Source organism: Panthera uncia, unplaced genomic scaffold, assembly GCF_023721935.1.
Source record: "Panthera uncia isolate 11264 unplaced genomic scaffold, Puncia_PCG_1.0 HiC_scaffold_1314, whole genome shotgun sequence".
Classification (NCBI taxonomy): Eukaryota; Metazoa; Chordata; class Mammalia; order Carnivora; family Felidae; genus Panthera; species Panthera uncia.
Genome location: NW_026057936.1, coordinates 30,880 through 57,061, shown reverse-complemented (window position 1 = coordinate 57,061; position 26,182 = coordinate 30,880). Strand labels below are relative to the sequence as shown.

Here is a 26,182-nt window from a genome sequence, read left to right as displayed (position 1 = left end):
AATTATAAACCATATAAAATACAAACAACTCTCTGAAAGTACTAGAAAAATAATTTACATCAGGCAGAAAATGGAGGTCAACACCTAGAAAGGAATAGCACTGAGTGTTCCCATCCTCCCTCCCCACCTCCACACATCAGCTTTTCCGCCCAAGGGCAAGCCCTGCTGCTCCCACACAGGGCAACTACAACTGCATTAGGAACTTGACATTTCACCGGTTAAATTAAAAGACAGAGTTTGGGGGGCGCCTGGGTGGCTCAGTCGGTTAAGTGGCCGACTTCGGCTCAGGTCATGATCTCGCGGTCCATGAGTTCGAGCCCCACGTTGGGCTCTGTGCTGACAGCTCAGAGCCTGGAGCCTGTTTCAGATTCTGTGTCTCCCTCTCTCTGACCCTCCCCCGTTCATGCTCTGTCTCTCCCTGTCTCAAAAATAAATAAATGTTAAAAAAAAATAAAAAATTAAAATATAAAAAAAAAAAGACAGAGTTTGGGGGCGCCTGGGTGGCTCAGTCGGTTAAGCGTCCGACTTCAGCCCGGGTCATGATCTCGCGGTCCGTGAGTTTGAGCCCCGCGTCGGGCTCTGGGCTGATGGCTCAGAGCCTGGAGCCTGCTTCCGATTCTGTCTCCCTCTCTCTCTGCCCCTCCCCCGTTCATGCTCTGTCTCTCTGTGTCTCAAAAATAAACGTTAAAAAAAATTTTTTTTTTTAAAGAAAGACAGAGTTTGGAGGTAGAACTATAGCAGCTAGAAAGTGACTTTGTCCCAGAAGAGGGAGATAACCATGCAGGGAGGTAATCTTGATACCCAGAAATTCTTCATATAAACTGCCCCAAATCTCTGGCTGACCCGTGACGCAGGCATACACAAGGCTTACACTAAGCAACATAGCTAAGTCTAAAAGAACTAAACAGGTTTCTATTTCATTTGATGCCCCCAAGCAGGGGAGACAAGAATTTGAAGTTCAAGTAAGTTCACTTCTGGCTAAAACAACAAAAAACTCAATAATCTTTAGAAGATATGAATATCCAGAGTGTTCATTAAGGTATTTATTCATAGTGAAAATGATAGAACCCAAAATTACTAGACATACTAAGAAACAGAAAAGTGTGCCTCATACTCAAGGAAAATAAAAATCAATGAAGACCAACCTCAAGAAGACTCAGATGTTGGAATTAGTAGAATGCATTATAACTGCAATATAATCCTCTCTATCAGACTGGCAGGGACCACATCTTAAGTATCACTGTATCTCTCACAATAGAAGGATTTAAATGTTTGTTATTAATGTGCATTATAATCTTTCCACAGATAGTGTGAGTTATTCATTATTCAGAATTAAAACAAAACAAACAATAAACTTACCATGCAGGTACGAGAATTTTCACCTATGAATGAATCTCTTAACACCTGAGTGAGTTTACTTGCTCTGAAAGGAGTATGAGGTTTATTTCTACCTAAGGCTCTGATGCACTCCTGCCAATTAAGAAAGCAAGTTTCACAGGTTAGGCTTCTTATAAAGAGTAATCTTAACTAATATATTTAAAAGATCTTTTACTATAACCCTAACATTTAACATCTGATCAGCTCTGGAAACCCTACTAACAGGTTTACAGCACAGTAAAGATGGTCCCATAAATCTTAATTCAAGAAAATAAAATTAAACAACAACAACAATAAAGTACTTATCATTCCAAAAGATTCTTCTGGAGACTATGACTACTATTTAGAAGTAATAGACAATAGGATAAAAAGCTAAACTTTGAAAGTGGCACTACAAAAGAAAAAACATAATGTTTTTGTAGTCTTTTCAATCCTTCCTTTCGTAGTCAAGGAACGGATGTAACACTCCCCCTCTCTCTCTCTGAAAGTCATTCCACATTTTCCTGACATTATTTCTTAGCTGAGTTTTGTGGTTCCTTGCCTTCTTCTAAGACAGTATGACTGACTAAAGCCCTATGGAACCTCCCTAAGTAGGCTCAAAATTGGTCCTCTATTCACTCTAAAAAAAAAAAAAAAGAGTATGTGTAAAGAAAATTTCTGAGCACAATATAAATCTGGAACTGTAAACATAAGTAAATTTTGATAACTTCTCTTATTTATTAGATGTTACAAGTGCTATCATTTTGTAGATACTCAAAATTAAAGTCAAAAGCAAGACTTTTCACAATTAAATGCATTTTATTTACCTTGAGTGCTAAAAGGCTTTTATTAATTTCAGCACCTTCAAGCCTGGTTTGCCTGTCTGCACTGGAAGTATCAGCTCCTCGTTCATTTCCAGCCAAGTCAATGAGAGAAAATTTGCCATGTAGTTTTCCTTTCCTTCTAAGAATGATCTGAAACACTGCATGGCTCCGAGATGAATGTGCATTTGCAGATGTTTGACCGGATGTCCTACAATGTGATTAAGGATATTTTACATACAAAAACCCTTTTAGTTTATGCTTCAAACCAGAGTATTTTCACTAAAAAGCAAGAAAAAACTATCCAGTTCTCATCATTTAAATACAAATGAAGACAATCTGAGTTACAACACTTCAATACAACTGGATTCATACAATTTAATCTGGCACACTTCTAGTATACTTGTAGTATGATTATCAACATAGTAGATGTCACTCAGAGTTACAAGTAACAGTAAAAGTTTTTATGAACAAATTTTTACTGCCAAGAGGCACTGAATAACACCTTTGCTTTGTTTAGAAACCCCAAGTATCTAAAACTAATTAAGAAATTAAGTTGTCCTTAATTAAAATGAGTTACCTGCAACTATTGCCTATGTCAATAAGTTTCAGTACGTCTTCAACACATTTGACTTCCCGTTCCTGTAATCCCACCACTTGAACCTGCTGTTTTCCATCTTCCAGCACTCTTAATTTTGTTTTCCTGTTTAGCAAGTCAAACACCTATTTCAAAAAAATCCAAATCAGAAAACTAGCCTCGAAGAAAAAAAGAATCAGTGTCCAAAAAATCAGAGTCCAAAAAATTTCAGAAAATTACAGTAATTAGAATAATTCTCAATACTGAAAAGTTGAGCATTTCAAAGGAAATTTTTAAAAACCTCAAAAAATGTTAACATAATATTCTAACATATATAAAAATGTGGTGGCAAGGGTTGCACAACATGAATGTACTTAAGGCCACTGAACCTGTACACAAAAAAATGGTTAAAATGTTAAATCTTATGTTATGCATGTTAAACCACAATTTAACACTCCTCCCCCTCCCCCTCCAAATCAGAGTCTTAAGTTTCCACTTACCTTTCCACTGTAAATTTCAAAAAAGGTTGCATATACTTGAAGTTCTAATTTCTTATAGTTTGGCTTCTTTAACATTAAAAAGACATCTCGAGCTATCAAGAATTTCACATGGAGAAAATTGTTAAAATGTTACAAATACTATCTTTGAAAAGCAATTCAAATTTTCTGTACTTAGAGAAAATCAGTTAATCTTTACCTAGAATGACAAGATCAATAATAACAATAAAGACTAAAGTGAACGTTATTTTACAAAAAAATAGTAATAGTTTTTTGACATTTAGGGTCTAGATGCCATTCTCTTTCATGTTCAGTAAAAGAATGCTACTATTATCTTTATAAATAACATAAAATTATAGGTGGTCATAGTAAGATTATTTCCACAACCACACCAAACAGAAGCTTTTCACAAATCAACTATCTAACAACAAATACTAAGCTCTAACAACATGCCAGATTAAAATGACACAAATATCAAGATTTCTGTCCAAAACACTTAATCTCACAATTCTTTTCAAGCAGTCTGACAACCTAAAACTGACATAATATACGGTAAGTTTAGCCTTATGGTTATCCTTCAAGTCCTAAACAATATTTCCATGTTTTATTTCAAAGCCATTTGAATAATATTCAAGAATATTACAAATGATATGCAAAAAAAGAGTTACCTGCTAACGCATAAATTCCTTTAGAACAATCTTGGTTCTTTCCTGAAAAGTCACCTCCCATAGTCTACATGTTAAAAAGGAAATAAAAAATAGTAGACATTTTCCAGAAATAAATCTTAAAAAAAAAATAGGTCTTAGAATTAAGCTATAAGGAAAATAAACAAGCTTCATACCAGGATGGAACTATAATGAATTACTTACATGAGTTTTTCCACTTCCAGTCTGCCCATAAGCAAAGCATGTAGCCATTCCCCTTTCGAATATAGTTTCAACTAGTGGTCTAGCTGTAAACCTTAGAAATAAAATATACTAGTCAGAATGTGCTGTCAATATTTAAATTAAATAAATAAAATATCAAGTCTTATTAATAAACAAAATCATTTTAACAAATCAATGTGCTCAAATGTCAGACTACAACTAAGCCCACTGATACGTTAAAAATTTTAAATAATTCCTCTTAATATTGCTGAAAGCTCTTTAAAGCATAATTTCAAGCAATTCCATAATAAACAATGGTCACAATAATGGATAGAAAAAAAAATGACAGTAGCTAAGCTTGGATATATATATATATATATATATATATATATGACAATATGAAAGTTTTAAAAAATAAACAAAATATCAAAATATTAGGCAGACAAGTAACATTTATACAAAGAAAAGCAAAAACATTTTAAAAGAAACCAAATCAAGAGAGTGATAATCTCTACAGAGAAAAACTAAAAGGGAAAAAAAACTACAAAACTATCTTAAGACCATCTACCCAAGCAGAAAGTGACAGGATTTCCTTGAATATGGCTAAGTAAATATAAATTATATTTGTAAGACACTGAGTTTGGAGTTGATAGTCTTAGTTCGGGAAAAGTATGCCAAAATTATTATGGTTTGAGTTATTTTTCAAATATATTATTGTAATCATTGTTTAGGTTTCAAAATAATGTATGTGGAACACTTTACACAGTTGCTCAATTATTTTTAAGACAAAACTGAAAAAGGTACAGAATAAAAGGGAGTAAGATAAAAAGGGCAAACCAAAGTAGAAAATGGGTCTGCAGAGTGATTAGACAAAAAAAAGGCCTAACTTGCACTCCCTCAAAGTTAAAGAAAGGGGATAGCATCAATATTGGTAAATTTAAGAAGCACAAATATAAGGTAAAAAGGAATGGTTACTAAATCTAGAATATTCAGAGAAAAATATCTTACAATTACAAAGTCAAACAGACATTTTATGAAACAGGAGTGGAAGTAGAGAAAGAAGTGAGGGGTGAGGAGAGGACTATTCTCAGAAAGGTAAAAAATAGATAATTTATACTTATAGCTCCCTTATAAAACAAATTTTTCATAATACTATTTAGCGTTCACAGGTTCTTTAATTTCCTCCTCTTTGCAACTGAACTTCTAGTTTACTGGCTTAGGACCAATAAAGTTGGTTTCAATAATATTTCATTTATAAGTCTTCAATTCTTAGGACTCTTAATTCTTCAATTTTGTTTTCCAGCCCTATTTATAAAATGAAAGAACAATGAAAAAGCATTCAAGGGGCGCCTGGGTTGCCCAGTCGGTTAAGCGTCTGACTCCTGGTTTGGGCTCAGTTCATGAATCTCAAGGTTCATGGGTCTCAGGCTCTGTGCAGCAGGGAGCCTCTTTAGGATATTCTCTCTCCCACTCTCTCTCTCTCTCTGCCCCTCCCCTGCTCATGCTCTCTCGCTCTCAAAATAAATAAATAAACTAAAAAACATTCAAGTAACTGCCAAGACAGCTCTATATACACTGAAAGAACACTGCTCTTAAAAGTGACCTGTTACCATTAGAAGGCAGTGTTTACAAACTATATATGAAAATCTAAATTTGGCCTAATAATTTGGGATATCAATGTATAATACTTCCAAGTTTGAGTTGTAAGTTGAATATGTGAACGTGTGTGTGTGTGTGTGTGTGTGTGTGTGTGTGTGTGTAGGGAAATGTATCTAGCCAATAATAAAAACCATGATTTCAGGTGAGCATTACAAAGAACAAGTATTAATATATTCATCATTGTTTTTCTTTAAAGTTTATTCATTTTGAGAGAGAGAGTGCGCATATGCGAGCACACACACGGGGGAGGGGTACAGAGAGGGAGACAGCGCTGACAGCAGAGCCTGATGTGGGGCTTGAACTCACGAACCGTGAGATTTTTTTTTGTAATGTTTATTTATTTTTGAGAGAGAGAGAGAGACAGAGGGCAAGCGAGGGAGGGAAAGAGAGAGAGGGAGACAGAGAATCCAAAGCAGGCTCCATGCTCTGAGCCAGCAGAGAGCCCAACACAGGGCTTGAACTCACAAACCATGAGATCATGACCTGAGCCGAAGTCGGACGCTTAACCAAATGAGCCACCAAGACACCCCTGGAACCATGAGATCTTGACCTGAGCCAAAAGCAAGTCAGAGCCTTAACCAGCTAAGTCACCCAGGTGCCCTTCATTATTATTTTTATTATGTAACCTTGTTTAAGCTCAGAATAAAAAAAAAGCATACTATATTTTTTGAGAGATATGCCAAGATCAATTAAGTTTCAGGGTGGTGATAGATACACAGTGTAAGAACAAAACTGTTATTTAAAACAAATTTACCTACCTGTAAACCATTTCATTAGGAGCTGAGTCATCAAAGGCATAATCAAAACGAAATGTTTGGTTTTCTAGGTACCTTGTTAAATCTACTTTTTGTTTTGGTTCATGTACCATCACAACATCTTTACTAGGGATTGTGATTACATCAAGATCTTTCATTTGAGTTTCTAAAAGAATAAATGAAAATGAATGCCCAGTAATTTTCACAGCATTAGGATGTACAAATGTAAGCAAAAAGAAATGTAACTGAAGTATTAAGTTCTATAAATACAAAAATTTCAGAAATATGCCATTCATTAAGATATAATATTTCAACAACCAAGTAAAAATAATGTAAATTTCTGTGAAGCCAAAACCAAAAATGGCAATGATTCATAGAGCAGTAACAAATCAAGAGATCTAACCATAGAAATCTGCGTAATGATTATGTACAAATAAAATGACTTATATTAAACTCTTCTGAACCAATTTAATTTCTGGTATCATCAAAACAAATTACAAATTAGGCAAAATCAACCTCTTATTAAGAGTTCAAAAAGCATCATACCTTTTTTATTGAGTGGTCGTTTTCTTACACAAACACATATTCTATGTTCATCAATCTAGAAATAAAATATTTTGTTTCAATGTTTATCAGTGTTATAAAACACTAAAAAAGTCAGTTATGCACTATTTCCTACAGAGGCTCTAGAAATTGATGTATAGCATAAATAGGATAAATAAGTTTAAAACACAAAATGGCAAGTACAAATTTTAATAGTTAAGAGACAATGATCTCTAAAATTCTGAGCATAATAGAAAGTTGCTTATTTTTTTATTTGGTAAACAGTAAACAACCTTGTAGAGGACACTTTGTAGCATTAGGCTCACGTTAAGAAGCTGCCTTACTCACTACAAGATATGCTACATATAACAAAGGCATAATTTCCCACCAAGTGATGTATTTTCGTGTTGATTAAAAGGAAAGTTGTTGACAAAAATAACTAACTATAGACACAATTCTCAGAATATTAGTGAGCAAAATAACTTCAACAATTTTATAATAGGTCGATTCTTACACATATTTTTCATAAAATTTATGCTCCCAGTACTTGCCTGTTAATAATAATTAAATCCGTAACACGGGGATTAGCAAAGTATGGCCTGCAGGGCTAATCCAGGCCACTACCGGCTTTTGTAAAATTTTAATGAGACAGTTATATGTTTAGGTATTGTCTATGGCTCCTTTTGTACTACAAAGGTAAAATTGAGTAGTTGTGACAAAGACCATTTGGTTCACAAAGCCAAATTCTTTACTATCAGGGTCTTTGAAGGAACAGTTTGCCAATCCCTGCCCCAAAGTAGGAGTTTCAGATGTAGTAGGTTAAAGGGGTAGCAAGGACTAAAATATATGGGACAAAAGTATTATGAATAAAAACTCTATGAAATCCTAAACAATACATCAGCCTGACAAAAATGTATTTTACGTACCCAAGGTATTCTGTACAGGCCAGGTCAGATGGATTATCTCCTAAGTATTAATGACTCACAAACTATTCCCTGTCCAAAAAATTCTCATTCTTCAACAGGAAAGTAGTTGAGTAGTAAGAAAATGAGAATTTATTTCAAGTGCTAGGTTTCTGGACTGGTACAGTTCTAAACAACCATATTTACTGTTAAAAGCCAGACTAACATTTATTTAAAAATAACAAATTAACTAATAGCAAATTGGTAGGACAGCGGGATCTATAGCCCAAGAGGAAATAAGCTTGGAACCGGGATAGAAGTTTAAGTGACAGTCAAAAAGGAGAATGGGTCTTCTGGCATCATTCCTTTAACTGTTGTTCTGCCCTACCAAAGATAGAGAGGATTTGCTCTGAAAAGGACATCTCTATGGGAAGCCTGTCTGATAAATCAAATTATGAGAGATAAGCACAAATGTGGATGATTTCTTGATTTTCTCCTTAAAATATGGGGAATGTGCACCCATAAAGAGAGAAAAAAACTACATAGCTAAATCCAATATTAATTAAGTGGTTATCAAATTTTTTTTTTCTTTTACAGCATAAAAAATTCCATAGCAATAGTTTATAACGAATCTTACAGGATCTGCTGTTGTTAATGGTCTATAATCCAAACTTCCTCTAAAATCTCTGATCATACACATAATTTCATAATTTGGGTTTGTAGCATCAACATCCTGTAAGACAAGAGAATTCATCATTTATTATAATTACATTAATTATATTGTTGCATTTATGTTAAATACGGTTTGCAAATTAAAATTAAATTAGCAGATTGTGTCATTTGTTATAGCCAAGCTGAAACTCAAACTAGCATGATATAAATTAGTTTCAGAGTTTAGGATTAATAACATGCCCAAGAATCACCTTCTTATTACATACACAATTCTGATAGTCTAATGCATTGTGTTAACTCTAAACCAAACACTCCACATTAAAGCCACTGTGAACTCTTTCAAAATCATGTTACATATAACTTAATCATCCCAGAAAATTAAACAAAAGAGAAATAGTGCTCATCTTAAACATCAATAAAGAAGTCTAAAAAACTCTAAATTTCTAAAAAACTGAAATTCTAGAAAAATTCATTTAATCAGCTTTTTCTTCCCAATACTGAATCCAGTGTTTCAATAAAGTAGAAATACGGATTCATTTATGCTCATTTTCTGTTTTTGTTGACTCTCAACAAAAAAAAAAAAAAAGAAAGAAAGAAACCCTAAAGGTGGTAAAAACCACCTCAGAACTTAAAGGAATCAAAACACAAAATTTTTTCAACTTTTAAAATTTAAATTACTGAATGTGTTGACTGCAGTCAATAAGTTACTAAACATTCTAAAAAGTCAGATTTTTATCATGCACCAGGTACAGATTTGCTTTGAATATAAATTTCAAAACTGTTAATTAAAATTACTTTCAATTAACTTTCTTTTAGGAAATGGTAACAACTATGTCAACTGAAAAACTGAATGTAAAGTGAAAATTAAGAAATCACAATGTGAAAATATTATGAGGTTCCCACAGGAAACACTAGGTGGCATCTGTGCTAAGTGTCAGTAGGTCCATCTGTATTGTGTTTTATTTATTTCAAAACCAAATGATCATTCTCAGATTACTTTAAGTTAGAACCTGATTTATTAAAAATGCTGAATTTTATATTGGTTTTATAATCCCACAACACAACATCTTTATAATTTAAGGGCATTTGAACATACCCCTGAATAAAGAAACAATCCTGATGCTCGTTTTTTTGTTTTTGTTTTTTTTTAATATTTTAATGTTTCTTTATTTTGGAGAGAGAGAGAGAGAGAGAGAGAGAGAGAGAGACAGAGACAGAAAAGACAGAGCGTAAGCAGGGGAGGGGGAGAGAGAGAAGGAGACACAGAATCGGAAGCAGGCTCCAGGCTCCGAGTTGTCAGCACAGAGCCTGAAGCAGGGCTTGAACTCATGGACCGTGAGATCATGACCTGAGGGGGAAGTCAGATTCTTAACCAACTGAGCTACCCAGGCGCACCAATCCTGATATTTTATTAGAGGAAACAAGTTCTAAGAATACAATTATAATATAAGCACAATAAAAGAGTTATGGGTATAGTAACGGAATTTGCAGCAGATGAACACCTGCAGAGAGATGAAAGACCAGTCTTCTATGTAATTTTTCCATTGTTAGTAAACAGTTTTGTTACCATCCAAAGGGAATGTGAGAGACACAAGAGATAGGCTTTTAATATCTAGTATAAATCAAAATACAAGGAATTTCCGCTTTCCTTGTGATATGCTGAATTCATCAACCATGGAAAAATACTAAAATTTTGTAGTAAAATTGTCTACTTTATAATCATCTACTTTAATTAGATATTCTTCTGCATGTATTTTTAGATCATTTTAGAAAACCAAAATATATTATTCTTGAAAGGTATAATGGCTGCATTTGAATTCAGTAACACAATGAATTATTATTCAAAATGGAACAAAACATGAAAAGTACATGTAGCAAAAATGCTGTAACATATTTTCATAAGAATTTATATTATTTCTCATCAGTTTAACAATCAGTTAATATACTGAAAACTTTAAATGAACGCCTCCACTACTTTTTCACAAGCATCTCACGTTCACTAACACAGTCTAAATCTTCAGTTCATGCATAAACAAAATATGATTCTGTTACAAACCTGGGCTCTTTTTTCTCTAAGTTCTTGCTGCTGTAGTCTCCTTTTTTCTCGTTTTTCTTGTAATTTTTCTACTTCTTTCACACAATTAGATTTTCTACGTGCTGAAAGAAAAAAGATGAGCTGTAGAAGCAGAGCTTTCTTTTTATAGTACTGAACTTACATGCAAAAATTTTACATATAATCAATCTCACCACATAACACCAAAAAAAAGGTACACACTGACAAAGCATGCCTATAACAACTACGTGAACTTTATTATGAGCTGCTTTAATGAAACCAGGAACAGGACAATATACAAATGGTCAAGAAAAATGACTTTAACATATTGATACATGTCATCTCTTGGTTTACAATCACAGATGTTTGAATTGAAAAGATTGAGGAGCATAAGAATTTCTTCCATAACATCTGTTGAATTATCATCTGACCAGAATTTTAAATTCAAAGCAACTGAGATATTGGTATAATTTTACATTTAGAAATTCTCCAAAATATACATTTAAACACCCAATTAACAGACTAAACTAACAGGAAAAAAATTTTTCCACAGTGGTAAAATGAAATCTGCAATCGTTTGTAGTTAAACTTTACCATTTGGAGACTTTAAAGATGACCAAGAGAGAATACATGTATGCCTAAAATAACTGAATCCTTGATACATGATTTACATACAAGGGGGTCCAAATTCCTTTTTTGCAGCTTGAACTGGAGATATATCTGAAACACTACCATTCTGTTGTGCGGAGGAAGACTGCTCAGGAAGCTGACTAGGCCGTGCACGTGCAGAACCAACCACTGTAAATGAAACAATTTTTAAATTCAGAACAGAAAATTAGTAAAGATGAACCCTAGTAAAAGGAACAGAGAGACCTCAAAAGAACAGATACTTAAGAGGTACATTAGTCAACTCTCAGATTTTCTACTTATGTGGGTATAAATAAAGTATGGAACAATCAATTCTGTTCAATAATCTAACAAGCCAAGAAGTTTTTCACAGGAATGTGTGTGGACTTCGGTCCCACCAATGTAATTTAAGCTACAAAACTCAATCTGAGGGGCTCCTGGGTGGCTCAGTTCGTTAAGTGTCCGACTTTGGCTCAGGTCATGATTTCACTGTTCGTGAGCTCGAGCCCTGCGTCGGTCTCTGTGCTGAGTGTGGAGCCTGCTTGGGATTTTCTCCCTTTCTCTCTGCCTCTCCTCCACCTGCACTCCCCATTCTCTCTCTCAAAATAAATAAATATATTTTAAAAAAAGAAACAACTCATTCTGAATAATTTATATAAAAACTAAAGCCAAGCTTAACTCTTAATAATCATTTAAATAATGTAAGTGTATAAAATATAAATTTTAAATTTAAATGCACTGTCATTTTGAAAAATTTACCCAATTCTGTACATAAAGTTTTTTAAAAAGCCCTTCAACCCTGCCTGTAATTCCAAATCCCACTCTCTGCTCCTCAAATATGCAAATCTTCAGCAAAGAATTTCCCAATGATTATGTTACAAAAGTGAAAAAATAAATATAAAGTAAAATATGAATATCACATTTCACATAGCCAATATAAATTTTCACAAGACTCAAAGGAAGGATAGGTTTAAAGCGTAAGACTTTGCCTCTACCTCCAATCTCTCTTCTAATACCTATGCCTGTCCTTCACATACAGAGAAATTATCACTGCTAGAAATGACAATTGTGAATTGCTGAAAAGAAAAGAAATTAACTGTGTTTTACATTTCCGGGCTGAAAATATATGGAATACCTGCAATTAACTACAAATTGTACCTATTCAACTTTTCTTTAACTGACTCCCAAGTTACCCATGACTCTTTTTGGAAGACTGTTAGCCAAAAAGTCACATTAAAATGTGAAGATTAGATTTACTCTTGTGAAATCAATTAACTGACTACTTCCCCATTCCTTTCTTTCTCATGATAACTCTTCTCAAATCTGAAAAGTTACTGGGTAAAGAGATGAATCAAAAAATGCACAGATTTGGAGTTTCACATTCATCATGTACCTTTATAAATCGTTTTTCATATTATTGACATTATTATATTAGGGAATTTCTGATAGCCAATCTTCAAATTAGCCATGTAAAGTTTAAATGAATAATAATGTCAAGGGTGAGATTAACTTTCGACTTACCTTGTCAGGGTCATACTAAAAAGTTAATAGGAAAAATTAATAGAGAAATGTTTACTTTACCTCTGTTATCTCTTGGAGGAGGGTCATTCTTAATAGAAGCCACAGTCCGTCGATTCTATACAACAAAAAAATGTTCATTTACTTTCTCTCTTTACTCCTCAGATTGTATCATAATTTCAGCTTTCTTTAATTAAATGAAAGTAGGTGAATATAAAATATTATAAAATTAGGGGCGCCTGGGTGGCTCAGTTGGTTAAGCGTCCGACTTCCGCTCAGGTCATGATCTCACGGCTCATTCAAGCCCCATGTCAGGCTCTGTGCTGACAGCTCAGAGCCTGGAGCCTGCTTCAGATTCTGTGTCACCTCGCTCTCTCGCTTTGTCTCGCACTCTGTCTCTCTCAAAAATAAAATAAAAACATTAAAAAAATTTTTTTTAAATATGTTATGAAACTAAATGGAAAAAAACTATAATCTGCTAATAAATTACTACACTAATGCTAGCAATATTCAAGTTTCTTCATATGAGTATTGGCCACCACCTCCCCACAAAAAGCAATATTCAGGAATTAGTATGAGATGGACACTGTTAATATTAATTCATTCAACCTTCACAACAACCCTATGAGGTAATTAATTACTATTATTCTGGTTTCATGAGAAAACTGAAGCAAGGTGAAGTTAAGCAATTTCAGTAAAAGGTATAGTTGCAGTCATCATGCTACAACCATGTAATACATTTCAAAAGCATGTATTACATTTCATCTTTGGATGTGGGAGTAATCAATAAAATACCAGTTTTAGACAACTTACAATCTACTGTTAAACATCAAAATACCATGAAATGCTCACTGTCATTTCTTTTTTTCTCTCATTTCTACTAAAAGATTTCATTGGACTCTCAAAGACTCGCAACACTGCATACACTAGAGCAGCAAATTTTTGATCCTATTATTTATTTACCAAGACTTCATTTTAGTCACCTGAAAAGAAAGATATCAAATAATGTCGTGGTTCTCAAAGCTAGAGAGAACATTTGCAAATTTAAATCAGATGGGTACTAATAAAAGGATATTGATTCTAGGGCCTCACTTTAGATAAAATGAATCGCTGAAAGTGGGCTAAGCATCAGTATTTTAAAAAATTCTCCAAGTGATTTTAATGCACAGCAAAGGCTGCTAATGACATACTAAGAAGGATCAACTATAAAGATCCTTCAAGGCTGTGAAGTCAAATATGAAAAACAGTCCATCTACAAGTCATAACTAAAGACCTCTAAGCAGTGACACTCAATATCCTAGTTAAATTACATGAACTGAAAATCTGCCTTATGTTCATATGCAGAACTTAAAAAGTAGAATGTTTTGTTGATAATGTTAAGCTCCCATCACACTACATTTGGATGCTTTTGTATACCTTCCTTTCAAGATACCAAATTCCTATAGGGTTAAAGTTATACCTGTACATGACAAAATCAACAAATACTTTTTGAAACCTCAAGATGAAGAACTACAGATTAAACAACGGTGTGAGCGACCTGGTTTAAAAAGAGTTGCATTTTGATATACAATTTTAATAGTGAGAAATTTCAATAGGAAGGACGAGTATTACCTTTTAAAATAATAAAAACGACATGGCTTTTATTTTTGTAAAGATAAAACTCTCAGGGAGGATATACAGCATGGTTTTAAAGTTCATCTTTACAGATAACACAGTAGTTAAACTACATTCTATCATTTCCCATCCTTATCTAATGAACATAAGCAGCAGAATCACTACTTCAAAAGACTAGTGGAGTGGGAATTTATTATGAAAAATCAACATTCCTTCTTTATCTAAGTCATATGTATCATTCAACAAATATGGACAGCAAATGGTTTTGACATCCATATCTCCTGAGAAGCTACTAGTCTTAGGAAAAATCTTAATCAGGAAAGGAATTCCTAGGATTTTACCTAATGATGATCATTAACTGTTAACTGGACAACCTCGATCCTTCAAAGGATGTAAGCATATACAGGACATGAAGATGGCAGAAATATTACAGTTTGTTTTTTTAAAGCAAACTAATACTTAAAACATACTCTTCACAGACTGTCATTTCAAACCAGACTCTCAGCCCACACACACACCCACCCACCCGTGCTCTGAATTTTCATCACTAACCTTTACAATTTTGTTTACTTTGGCTGAGGATGCTGGAGGTGGAGGTGTTTCTGGACTGGGTTCAATTTCTTCATCAGGTACAAGGTCAGGGTTAAGTGAAAAGATGCTCTCGAGATCAATCTGTTTTAAAAAATGCATATATTTTGAGAGTAAATTTTGACATTATTTTACGAATTTACACAGAGAGACTAATTGTTAAATGATTTTGGCCTCATGAATAGTACTGCCTTGAAAACTATATTATCTACAATTACAACCCACATATATTTAAAGAATCTGTATTCAAACAGCATTTTGTGGGCACCTGGGTGGCTCAGCTGGTTAAGAGTCCGACTTCAGCTCAAGTCATGATCTCGAGGTTCGTGAGTTCGAGCCCCACGTCGGGCTCTGTGCTGACAGCTCAGAGCCTGGAGCCTGCTTCGATTCTGTGTCTCTCTCTCTCTCTCTCTCTCTCTCTCTCTCTCTCTCTCTGCCCCTCCCCTGCTTGTGCTTGCTCTCTCTCAAAAATAAATAAACATTAAATTTGTTTTAAAAGACAGGATTTTGTGGTCTTGATTATATGTCCCATCACTTACAATATTGAAGAGGAACCTACCAATCTTTGAGTGAAATTTTTTAATCATTTTTAAGTTTTTCAAGCAATGATAAAGAATACATGCACTATGTAAAAAATTATATACTCTCTGTTTTGTCTTAAACTTTTTAATGTTTTATTTATGAGACGGAACATGAGCAGGGGAGGGGCAGACAGAGAGGGAGACACAGAATCCAAAACAGGCTCCAGGCTCCGAGCTATCAGCACAGAGCCCGACATGGGGCTCAAACCCATGAACCACGAGATCGTGACCTGAGCCGAAGGTGGACACTTAACCAACTGAGCCACCCAGGAGCCTCTGTTTTGTTTTATATTTGGAACCTTGATTGTGGGACCAGAAATAAAATTTAAACCAGTGATTGGGGCGCTTGGCTGTCTCAGTCAGTAAAGTATGCAACTCTTGATCTTGGGGTTGTAGGCTCGAGCCACATGTTGGGTGTAGAGATTATTTAAAACTATAATCAGAAAAAATTTATGGGTGTCTGGATGGCTCAGTCAGTTGAGCGTCTCTTAATTTTGGCTAAGGTCAGGATCCCAGGATCATGGGATTAAGTCCGGCATTGGGCTCCACACTGAGCATGGAACCTGCTTAGGCCTCCCTCCCTCCCACCCTCCTTCCCTCTTTCACTCTCTCTCTCCCCCTCCCTCCCACCCTCCACTCCCCTCTGCCTCTGCCCCTCTCCCCTGCTCCTACTCTCTCAAAAAAAATAAATAAAAAATTAACCCAGTGATCATACCTCTTTGCCTTTTGTATCTCCATTTTCTATCCATTCAACAGTTACACTTTCATTATCTTCATTTAAAGATGTTACCATTGCTTGATGTATTCGGCCTAAGTGGGAATAAAACATACATTTTTAAGATGTCATAAATTATGGTAATAAATTATGGTAAGAAAACGACACTACTTTTCTTACAAGGGATTTCCAGACTCTCAGGATTTGTGAATAAACTTTGTCTATGGGATCACAGATGTGCTGTTAAGACCAGAAACTCGAGAAATTGGTTTAGACTGAAAGTTTATTTTCAACATACATTAAAAATGGTTACACAGTGGCAGAGAATGCCTGAAATTTTATATACTTCTAATCATTAAAAAATTTCTTTACTATGTGATGATACTGACTATAAAACACAAAAAAAATTCAGAGAGCACTTTTTAATACTATACTAATATAAAACACTTTGTATGTAAAAATCACTATCATATACTGGACAAAGTGACATTGTTTTTAAAATATTGAGAAAAGGATTCTAAGTCCAAAAAGGTTGGAAAATGTAATCTAAAATGTTCTCTTTCTTCATGCTGCCTATCTAAATCCATTCTACACCTTACTTTCTTTGACAGTTCTACTACTTACCATTTGTAGAGACAGGGTGTCCTATGTAACATATTAAACTTGTTTTCCCTCTCTTAGCAGACTGTGGATCTTACTTGTTAATAACCACAGAACTAAGTCATTATTTTTAATTATTATAGAATATTCCATTATGTTTATTACAACTTATTTAATATCTATTCATGGTACTTAGGTTGTATGCAATTTTTTACTATTATAAACAATGCAATGAATACTACTGCACGTGTATTATTTTACACTTGTCAGATTATTTCTTTGGGACAAATTCCTAGAAGCAGATCAAGATTTTAGATGCATGTGTGTGTGTGCGTGTGTACTTCTTACTTACTTGTCTTCATCTTACCCACCCATTTGATTATTCTTCAAGGAAGGACAGAAACTATGTTACAGATGTGCATTTTTATATTATTTAATAGGTTTCATATGTATTTCCTGAATGAAATCCTTGGGGGCATTTATAATTTACCTTAATACAGTTTATACCTCTTTAAATATCTTTAAAAAAAAACCAGATACACAGTATATGAAACAATGTTATTGTAAAAATAAGGCATTTACTGAGATTAGTGGACATTAGACAATCGGGTATTAAGGGTAGACAGAAATGATGAACTGGAAAATACTGAGAAGATTCAAGGGAGAGGCTTAAAAAGGGGAAAATGAGACAACATTCACTACCCACGTGATTGGACAGAAATTAGGTAAACAACCAACAGAAGTGGTATGTGTCAGTCGGGTCCTCCAGGAAGATGTTCAAGGACAAGAATTTTATTATGAAAGATAAAAGCTGGGCGGGGGGGGGGGGGGAGTAAAACACGACTGAGGATGGAAAACCTTCAGACTCAAATGGATCTAAAATCAGTGAAGGAAAGGGGATATAAAACAGGATCGAGCAGACAGAGCCTCAGACCCTGACAAAGATCTGACAATGTGCTGGAAAACCCAGTAGAGTACTCCAAAGCAAAGACTGCCCACTAGAACAGTCCAACACTGGGACAAAATGGAAACACCCTAGAACCCACACCATGCTCAGTCAGTGGCAGGAGGTTTCCTAGGAAACACAAGGCCTCAACTCAAAATCTTAGGAGCCTAAATTAACAGCTAGAGGCTGTCAGCTAAATGTACTCCCTGGAGCTGAAGGAACAGTAAGAAGTTTCTTAAAGAGAGACCCAAGCAGTACATCTACAAAGCTGCTACAGGTTATGAAAAAGAGAGGAGTGCCTGGGTGGCTCAGTGGGTTAAGCGTCCAACTCTTCATTTCAGCTCAGGTCATGATCTCACAGTTCATGAGTTCAAGCCCCACATAAGGCTCTGCACTGCTTGGGATTCTCTCCCCCTCCGTCTGCCCCACCCCACTTGAGCTCTCTTTCTCAAAATAAATAAATAAACAAACTTAAAAAAGAAAAAGAGAAACTGAGTTTAATTGGTAGTGGAAGTGAAGAGTGGACCCCAGAGAGCCATGAGCTGCCCTGATGGTCTCCATTATAATCTAGGAGGAATCCCCACTGCTGCATCAAGCCCCACATTCAACACCATCTCCACAACATAATTAGTGAATCTGAGACCCAGCAGCTACTAGGTCTCAAAGTAGTGAAACCCAGCCTCAAAACAGTAATACCCATGAGTACGAACAGGGTTACTACAACAAAGAAGATATATTTAAATACCACAAATACTAACTTTCAGCAGGAAATGAAGAGGCTGTAGCTGAGATTGTTGAAGAGTAGAGACAGAGGGTCTCCATGCAATTACCAACAGAAGTACCACAATAATGAGAATGAGGAAGTACCACAATAATGAGAATGAGGAAGTGTATCATGTTGCAAAAGCAAGACCAATACCACATTCCTGTTAGGCATCTACTACAATATTCCAACTTACCTTGGGAACGAAGAGTGGACTATAGGACCTAAAGGTCAGGTCACACAATCTCACAGGGACCTTAATTTCCAAAGACAGACTACAGAAATCAGACAGACTACAGAAAGAGGATAAAGAAAATCAAGATTCTCTTTTGAAAACCCATTATCAGCAGTCCTCAATAGCTGTACCTCCAGAAGTTCACTTACAAATGCAGAAAGCCTTAGGCCACAAGTAAATGAGAGTCAAAAGCAGCTAATTCACCAGTTGAGACTAAGCTCTAGAGGTTTAAGAAGACAGAAATGTTGAGAAAGGATAAACTGTTCGCTTATCTCTACCAGGGTCCAGTTTACTCATCTAATAGGAACAAAGAAATATGAAATTCCAATAAGAAGAAATTAATAAAGACTATAGCTGAATGAATGAATCAAATCTCAAGTGTATGCTTTTTGGTCAGTGGATGAGATAACCAGAAATATCTGCAGGATGGGGTTTTGATTATGTTTAACAAAAGTTGCCTCTAAAAAATGTTTTAAGTCTAACTTTATCCAATATACCTTTAAAGGTTTTTTTAAAAAATGTTTTACATATAGCTCAAGTGAGATACTCAAATTTCTTATTTTTAATTGTAATAAAAATCATAATTTGATTTTTTCTGAAGTCAAATAGTACACACCTGTTAAGTAATATAATAAAAAGAGGGATAAATATATACAACATTTTTCAAGGGAAAGAAATCATTATGATTATCACTAAATCAAAAACAAGTATTTTATCCTAATAGGGATAGTTGTTAATAGGGATCATGTGCAGTTGTTGATACAGATAAGGAACTACAGCTCAGAGACCAATCAGAATTTGAAGTATCTTTCCTTAGAACCTGGTACAATCTTCCCACATAGCCCCTCTAACACCATCACCATTCTCTGGTTTGAGAAAATTCCTGTATTCCATCATCACTAATTCATTGCCCTTTGACTCTCTGATTCCCCATTTACTTTACTATAAATTATATCATATACACTTCTACATTCAAAAAAAAAAAAAAAAAAGGTAACACACCTGTGTATTCACTACCAGCCAGGTTAGAAAACAATACCTTTGAGGGGGGCCTGGCTGGTTCAGTCAGTGGAGCATGAGACTTGATAGAGTTGTACGTTTGAGCCCCACAATGGGTGGAGAGATTACTCAACAATAAAATCTTTAAGGGGCGCCCGAGTGGCTCAGTCAGTTAAGCATCTGACTTCAGCTCAGGTCATGATCCCACAGTTCGAGGGTTTGAGCCCCCCAATGGGCTCTGTGCTGACAGCTCAGAGCCTGGAGCCTGCTTAGATTCTGTGTATCTCTCTCTCTCTGCCCTCCCCCACTTGTGTGCTCTCTCTCTTCTCTTTCTCAAAAATAAATAAACCTTAAAAAAATTTTTTAATAAAATCTTGAAAAAAAAAAAAGGAACAATACCTTTGAAACTCCATATGCCCCCCTCCCTAAGTGAATCTCCCTTTCCCTTCTTCCCCCACCACCAGCAGTAATCATTATCCTAATATCTGAGAGTCATACTGTGGCTTTTCTTTAAAGTTTTACCACCTATACATGTAACACAAAAGTACCTGAACAGCTTGCTTGTTTTTAAACTGTGTAAATGGAGTGACACTACTTTAAACCTTGCTTCTGGTACACACTAGTTTTCCACGATTCATTTATGCTGTTGTAAATTAATTCACTTATTTTCACTACATACGAATATGCCAAAAACTTATCTACTCTGTTGACAAACATGTGTTTTCATATATTTGGTATTAGAAACAATGGTGTTATAGGCATTCTTATACATGCGTACCGATACAAATAAGCAAGAATTTCTCTCGGAAGTGTAAGAAACAGAATACACACATACGTATCTTTTCTAGTTAGTGCCACCATGTTTCCCAGAATGACTATACCTGCAATGATTTGCAATCCTACTAACAATGACTTCACATCCACTATGATCATATTGTGGTTCTAATTTCTCTGATTTAATGAGGCTGTGCCTATTTGTGTGTTTGTTGGCCACCAAACATTTTGACTGTTTTTTTCTTCCCACTTCTCTGCAAATTCTCCATATATTTTGGTATCAATCTTCTGTTAAATATGTTGCAAATATTTTCTCCAAATTTAAGGCTCATCTTTTACTTTCTTTATGATGTTTTTTGATGAATTTCAAGACGATAATTTTAATGTAAATATACAGGTTTCAATTACGGCTTTTTACATTCTAAAATTCTTCCTGAGACTCGGGTCATTAAGAAAGTTTCTGACATTTTCTTCCACAGTTTCACAAAGTCTAAAAGTTATACTCAAGACTGCAACCTACTGTCATTTTGATTTTTGTGTATGGTAACACAATTCCCAACTCCCCCAACCCCACCATGAAAACCAAATTATCCCAGTGCCATTTCCTGGAAGGCTCTTCCTTCCCTGACTTATCTGCACTATGACTCGTCAAATTTCAAGCAAACATGCATCAGCCTATTTCTTTATCCTTGAACCAAAATTACACAGTCGTACTGTTACAGCTTTGTAATAAGTCTTGCTAGCTGGTAAAAGAAGCGTCCCCACCTAATTGCTCTTTAAGAGTTTCTTTGATCTTCTTAGCCTTTTGCATGTCTGTATAAATTATAGAATCAGCTTGTCAAAATCCAAAAATCAAATAACCTAATAATTTAAAAAACCACCTGTCAGGATTCTAGTTGGAATTACATTAAGAATTTTGTGCTGGATCTTTACATCATTGACTAAGAGTAATAGCTGCCAGCAGTCTTCCTTTCTCATTCCAACCTTATTCTGGAACAGTTTAAAATTAGAATTATTTGAACCCTGAGTATCTGGTTAAAACCATCTTGGTCTAGGGTTTTATTTGTGAAAAGATTCAATTTTCCTAACCATTTTAAGATTATTGTTGTTTTCTATTTGTGACTTTTGATAATTATACTTTTTTCTGGGAGACAATTATTTAAGTTTTCACATTTTGGGCATAAAGTTGTTCATAATTATGTTGAATGTGGCAATCTGTAACAATCACTTTTTCATTAATAATTTTTCATCGTTCTTTCTTGGTAAATCTTGTATCAGATTTGTCAGTTTTATCTCTTCCAGGAACAACACCTGGTTTTGTTGAGCCCTTTTACTGTGTTATTAAATACTTAATTACCATTCTTAACATTAATCTTTCCTGTAACTTACTTCGGACACATTTTGCTGCATCATTTTTTTCTCAAATTCTTAAGATGGATGCTTTGCTTGTTCATCTTTATCCTTTTTTTTCCCTGATGAGCAATTAAAGCTACACATTTCTCTCCAAGAACTGCTTTAGCAGCATCTTATAAATTTTTGTATTTAGTATTTTTGTTATGGGAGTTGAAACTATTTTCTAATTTTATGATTCTTTGACTCATGAGTTTTCTAGAAGTGTTTTCCAAATTCCAAACACATGCAAGTTTTCTACATATCCTGTTAAAGATTTCCAAAGATAAGGCACCTGACCGATGAGAATAAATAATGCCAGAAATAACTGGTATGATTTCCCAGTGCACAGGGGCTAAGTGTCAGCCCTGTATTTCTACCTTAATCATATTGGACTGCCTCCCTTGGAGAAAATTTTCTATAAACCTAGCTCCAGGGAGCTCCTATATAAAAAGGAGTCTCTGTCTTCAAACAGGGAACTTGTGGGTTTTTTTTAAATCTCCCTATCTTCCTACAGGAATCAACTTTTGCCATCCTTGCCTGCAGAGCCCCACCATCCCTTAGTATTTCTGATCCATTTCTACTCCATCGTGGTATCTTGTTCTTGAGCTCAGCTATGTCTTTCTGTTTTCTCTGATGTATGTGGGTCAGAAGAATGCCAATATATAAACTTTACTGTTTTGATCAGAAGTCCCAATCCATCATTAATTCTTTATGTCAAATTCATAAAAAAATGGGAGTCAGATTTGAAAACTTTAGGTTCACACTATCATATAAAATTACTCTTATATGAATTAATTATACCTGTTACAATCTCAAAACTCAAGATATTTAGAAGTTTTCAACTTTATTTCAACTACTTGTAAAGATAAATTACAGTGTAGAAAATATCATCTTTTGAGAGCAAAGGATAATACTTGGGAAGAGTTTTGGAAAGTAAAAGCAAATCCTGCAGAACCTCTCTCTCCCCATTCCCTGTAGAATACTTCCTCGTGTTTAATATTCAAACTTCATAAAACATACTTCTCTCTCAATGCAAGATACTTTGGCCAATGTTTATACAGAAGAATTTATATTTATATTTATCTATGCCAAAACTCAATTCACATTTTAAACAAAAGAGTATGCTAGAAAAGTTGAGTTACATTCCAAATATAATTGATAGACGGTCAGAATCACATATTAAAAAGCATGTCAAGTATCAAAAGGATACAAAATGTAGGCACAGAATGATGCTTGCATCATACACGGTATGAGCCATTTTCTGACAGTGTGTGCTCGTCCCAAATGTATTTCAAGTCTCTCATATTTACTACTCCTTGTTTTGCTTAGTGTTGAACAACTCCCAAAATATTTAAGAAAATGTTGAAAGAGCATGGGCAAAATGCAATTATGATGAAAGAAAAGTTTTTACTGCATATAAAACTGATTTGTTACCCTTAATACTTATTATTTGTGCAACATGATAGTTTTTACTGATATGTAGATGATTTTATAGTGTCAGTTGCATTTATGAAATAGTTTGGGGAATGTGAGTCAACGATGAACACTGTAATTGTTTCCCACTTAAAATAAAGGCAAATAGGAGCACCTGGGTGGCTCAGTCGGTTAAGTGTCTGACTCCTGATTTTGGCTCAGGTCATGATCTCATGGGATTCCTGAGTTCCAACCCCAAGTCAGTCCCTGCTTGGGATTCTCTCTCTCTCTCCATCCCCCTCTGCCCTTCCTCTGCTAGTGTGCATGCTGTATCTCAAAATAAATAAATAAACATTTTTAAAAATTAAAATACAAAATAAAAACAAAGGCAAATGGACTCTCACTTAACATTTTCACACACAACATAATTTTCAACAGATTCAACAGATTACAGACCTTAAATGTGTATGTTTAAAAACAGGATCCTAAGTTTCTGCTACTGAGAACTAACAGATTTTTAAATATAATTAAATCATATGATAAATATAATTAAATCATGATAATTAAGAAAAAATCACAAGATCTATATTTGACCATTTTTAACCTAAAAAGGCTAATTTAATATGGTTCAACCCCAAAGAAATATATATTTCACCCCAAATTTAGATGTTAGGATAATTTACAAAACTATTAACTGCTAAATCAAAGAATATAAATACACAAAATATTTTGAAATCACAACCTTTACTTCAAAGCCATTTTATGTTTAGTTCATTTTTAGAAATATTTTTGCATCATTGAAAGTCTCAACTTTTTGTTTGGTAAAATCATAGAGAAAACAGTTCAGATCTCAACTTTTAAAAATATTAGTAGGGGTGCCTGGGTGGCTCAGTCGGTTAAGCATCCGACTTCAGCCCAGGTGATGATCTCATGGTTGGTGAGTTCGAGGCCTATGCCAGGCTCGGTGCTGACAGCTCAGAGCCTGGAGCCTGCTTTAGATTCTGTGTCTCCCTCTCTCTCTCTGCCCCTCCCCCACTCCCACGTGCCCCCCGCGCGTGCGCTCGCTCTCTCTCTCTCTCTCTCTCTCTGTCTCTCTCTCTCAAAACCAAACATTACATTTAAAAAATAAAAATAAAAATAAAAATATTAGTAAACATTAAGACAAATTACTTTTTAAAAATCACTGAATAGAGAACACCAGAACTTAAGTCACCTTTGCGCCAGTGAACAAAAGTAACATACAGATTCTTCTAATCTTTAAAATTAAGGTGGTTACTTAAGATTGCTATTAGTACTATTTAGCTTGCCATAAAATTTCATATATTTATTGAGCTGTCAAAAACAAGTCTTACATGTTGACAATTGCCTTTTGGTCTCTGAAAACAGGATCCTATTATATGTTCCTTAGTTCACAGCTGAATTCACAGCAGCTGCGAGGCTAAGAAATGCCAGCAACCAATTAGGCTGGCATAAACCTTGTCTAGCATATAAAGTATAATTTGGTTGCAAATGCAGCAGACAAGAGCCAAAATAAAACAGTCAAGAATACTAATAAAATATCATTACAAGTATTTACAAGACTGAATATTTAAAATGGTAATATTTAAAATATATGTATTTTATTAAAAGGACACAATGGTAGAATGTTAGGAAAAACACGAAAAAGCAACAATCAATTCTTTTCAGACCCACTCTGTTTTTGTTTTTTTAAGTTTATTTATTTAGAGAAAGACAGACCGAGCATCATAGGGGCAAAGAGAGAGGGAGAGTGAAATCCAAGCAGGCTCCGTGCAGGGCTCAATCTCACAAAGTGTGAGATCATGACCTGAGCCAAAATCAAGAGTGGATTCTCAACTTACTGAGCTACCCAGGCATCCCACCACTAAATTTAAATATACAGTCTCTCTACTGCATCTTTTCTTATAAAACCTCTAGTAACCTTCCCAATTTTCAATCAGAATACCACTGCATAATGTGACAGGCTCTTTTTTTCTTGACTACTTTTCCTTATTTACTTTGATGTCTATTTATTTATTTTGAGAGAGAAAGAGAACGAACAAGCGGGGTGGAGGCAGAGAGAAGGAGAGACAAAAATCCCAAGCAGGCTCCGCACCATCAGTACAGAGCCCGATGTGGAGCTCAAACTCACGAACCATGAGATCATGACCTGAGATCAAGAGTCAGATGCTTCAATGACTGCACCACCTAGGTGCCCCTCTTTTTTCTTGACCTTCAAAGAAGCAGTAATGCGGGGAGACCAGGCTGGCTCAGTTGGTAGAGCACTGTGACTCTTGGATCTTGGAGTCTTGAGTTCAAGCAGCACATTGGGCATAGAGCTAACTTAAAAAAAAAAAAAAGGTAATGAAATCTAGTTCTCTCCTTTTGTACCCTTGCAAGCAGAGACAGAGAGGAAAAGCAACCATAAATACCCATTTTCAGAATAAAGAAGTATTACTCTGAATTATGAAATCGCACCTTCAGAACAGCGCCTGACAGAATAATGTTTCCAGAGGGTGAGTAAAATATGCACACTTACTCAAAATAGTTGGTAATAGATATGTGAAAGGAGCACTTTTGGGCGCCTGGGTGGCTTAGTCAGTTAAGTGTCCAGCTTCAACTCAGGTCACGATCTCACAGTTTTTGAGTTCAGGCCCCGCGTCAGACTCTCTGCTGTCAGCCTGTCAGCGTGGTGCCTGCTTCGGATCCTGTCTCCCTC

The 26,182-nt window shown here is 35.1% G+C and overlaps 1 protein-coding gene across 2 annotated transcripts in view; it reads right to left on the bottom strand.

Moving 5' to 3' along the window:
• Positions 1–1,317: 1,317 nt before the first annotated feature.
• Positions 1,318–26,182, bottom strand: part of LOC125916910 (kinesin-like protein KIF2A) — a 48,196-nt gene continuing 23,331 nt past the window's right edge. The window contains exons 2-15 of one of the 2 annotated variants that reach the window (XM_049623153.1): positions 16,345–16,439; positions 15,013–15,132; positions 12,910–12,964; positions 11,434–11,499; positions 10,705–10,805; positions 8,614–8,709; positions 7,078–7,132; positions 6,535–6,697; positions 4,121–4,211; positions 3,920–3,983; positions 3,255–3,346; positions 2,758–2,900; positions 2,184–2,388; positions 1,318–1,470 (exon numbers count right to left, since the gene is read on the bottom strand). In XM_049623153.1, the coding sequence (XP_049479110.1) occupies positions 1,333–1,470; positions 2,184–2,388; positions 2,758–2,900; positions 3,255–3,346; positions 3,920–3,983; positions 4,121–4,211; positions 6,535–6,697; positions 7,078–7,132; positions 8,614–8,709; positions 10,705–10,805; positions 11,434–11,499; positions 12,910–12,964; positions 15,013–15,132; positions 16,345–16,439 (1,484 nt within the window). In that variant the 3' untranslated portion in view covers positions 1,318–1,332. Of the gene's footprint in view, positions 1,471–2,183; positions 2,389–2,757; positions 2,901–3,254; positions 3,347–3,919; positions 3,984–4,120; positions 4,212–6,534; positions 6,698–7,077; positions 7,133–8,613; positions 8,710–10,704; positions 10,806–11,376; positions 11,500–12,909; positions 12,965–15,012; positions 15,133–16,344; positions 16,440–26,182 lie in introns of both variants that reach the window. The other variant, XM_049623152.1, reaches the window with a different exon arrangement.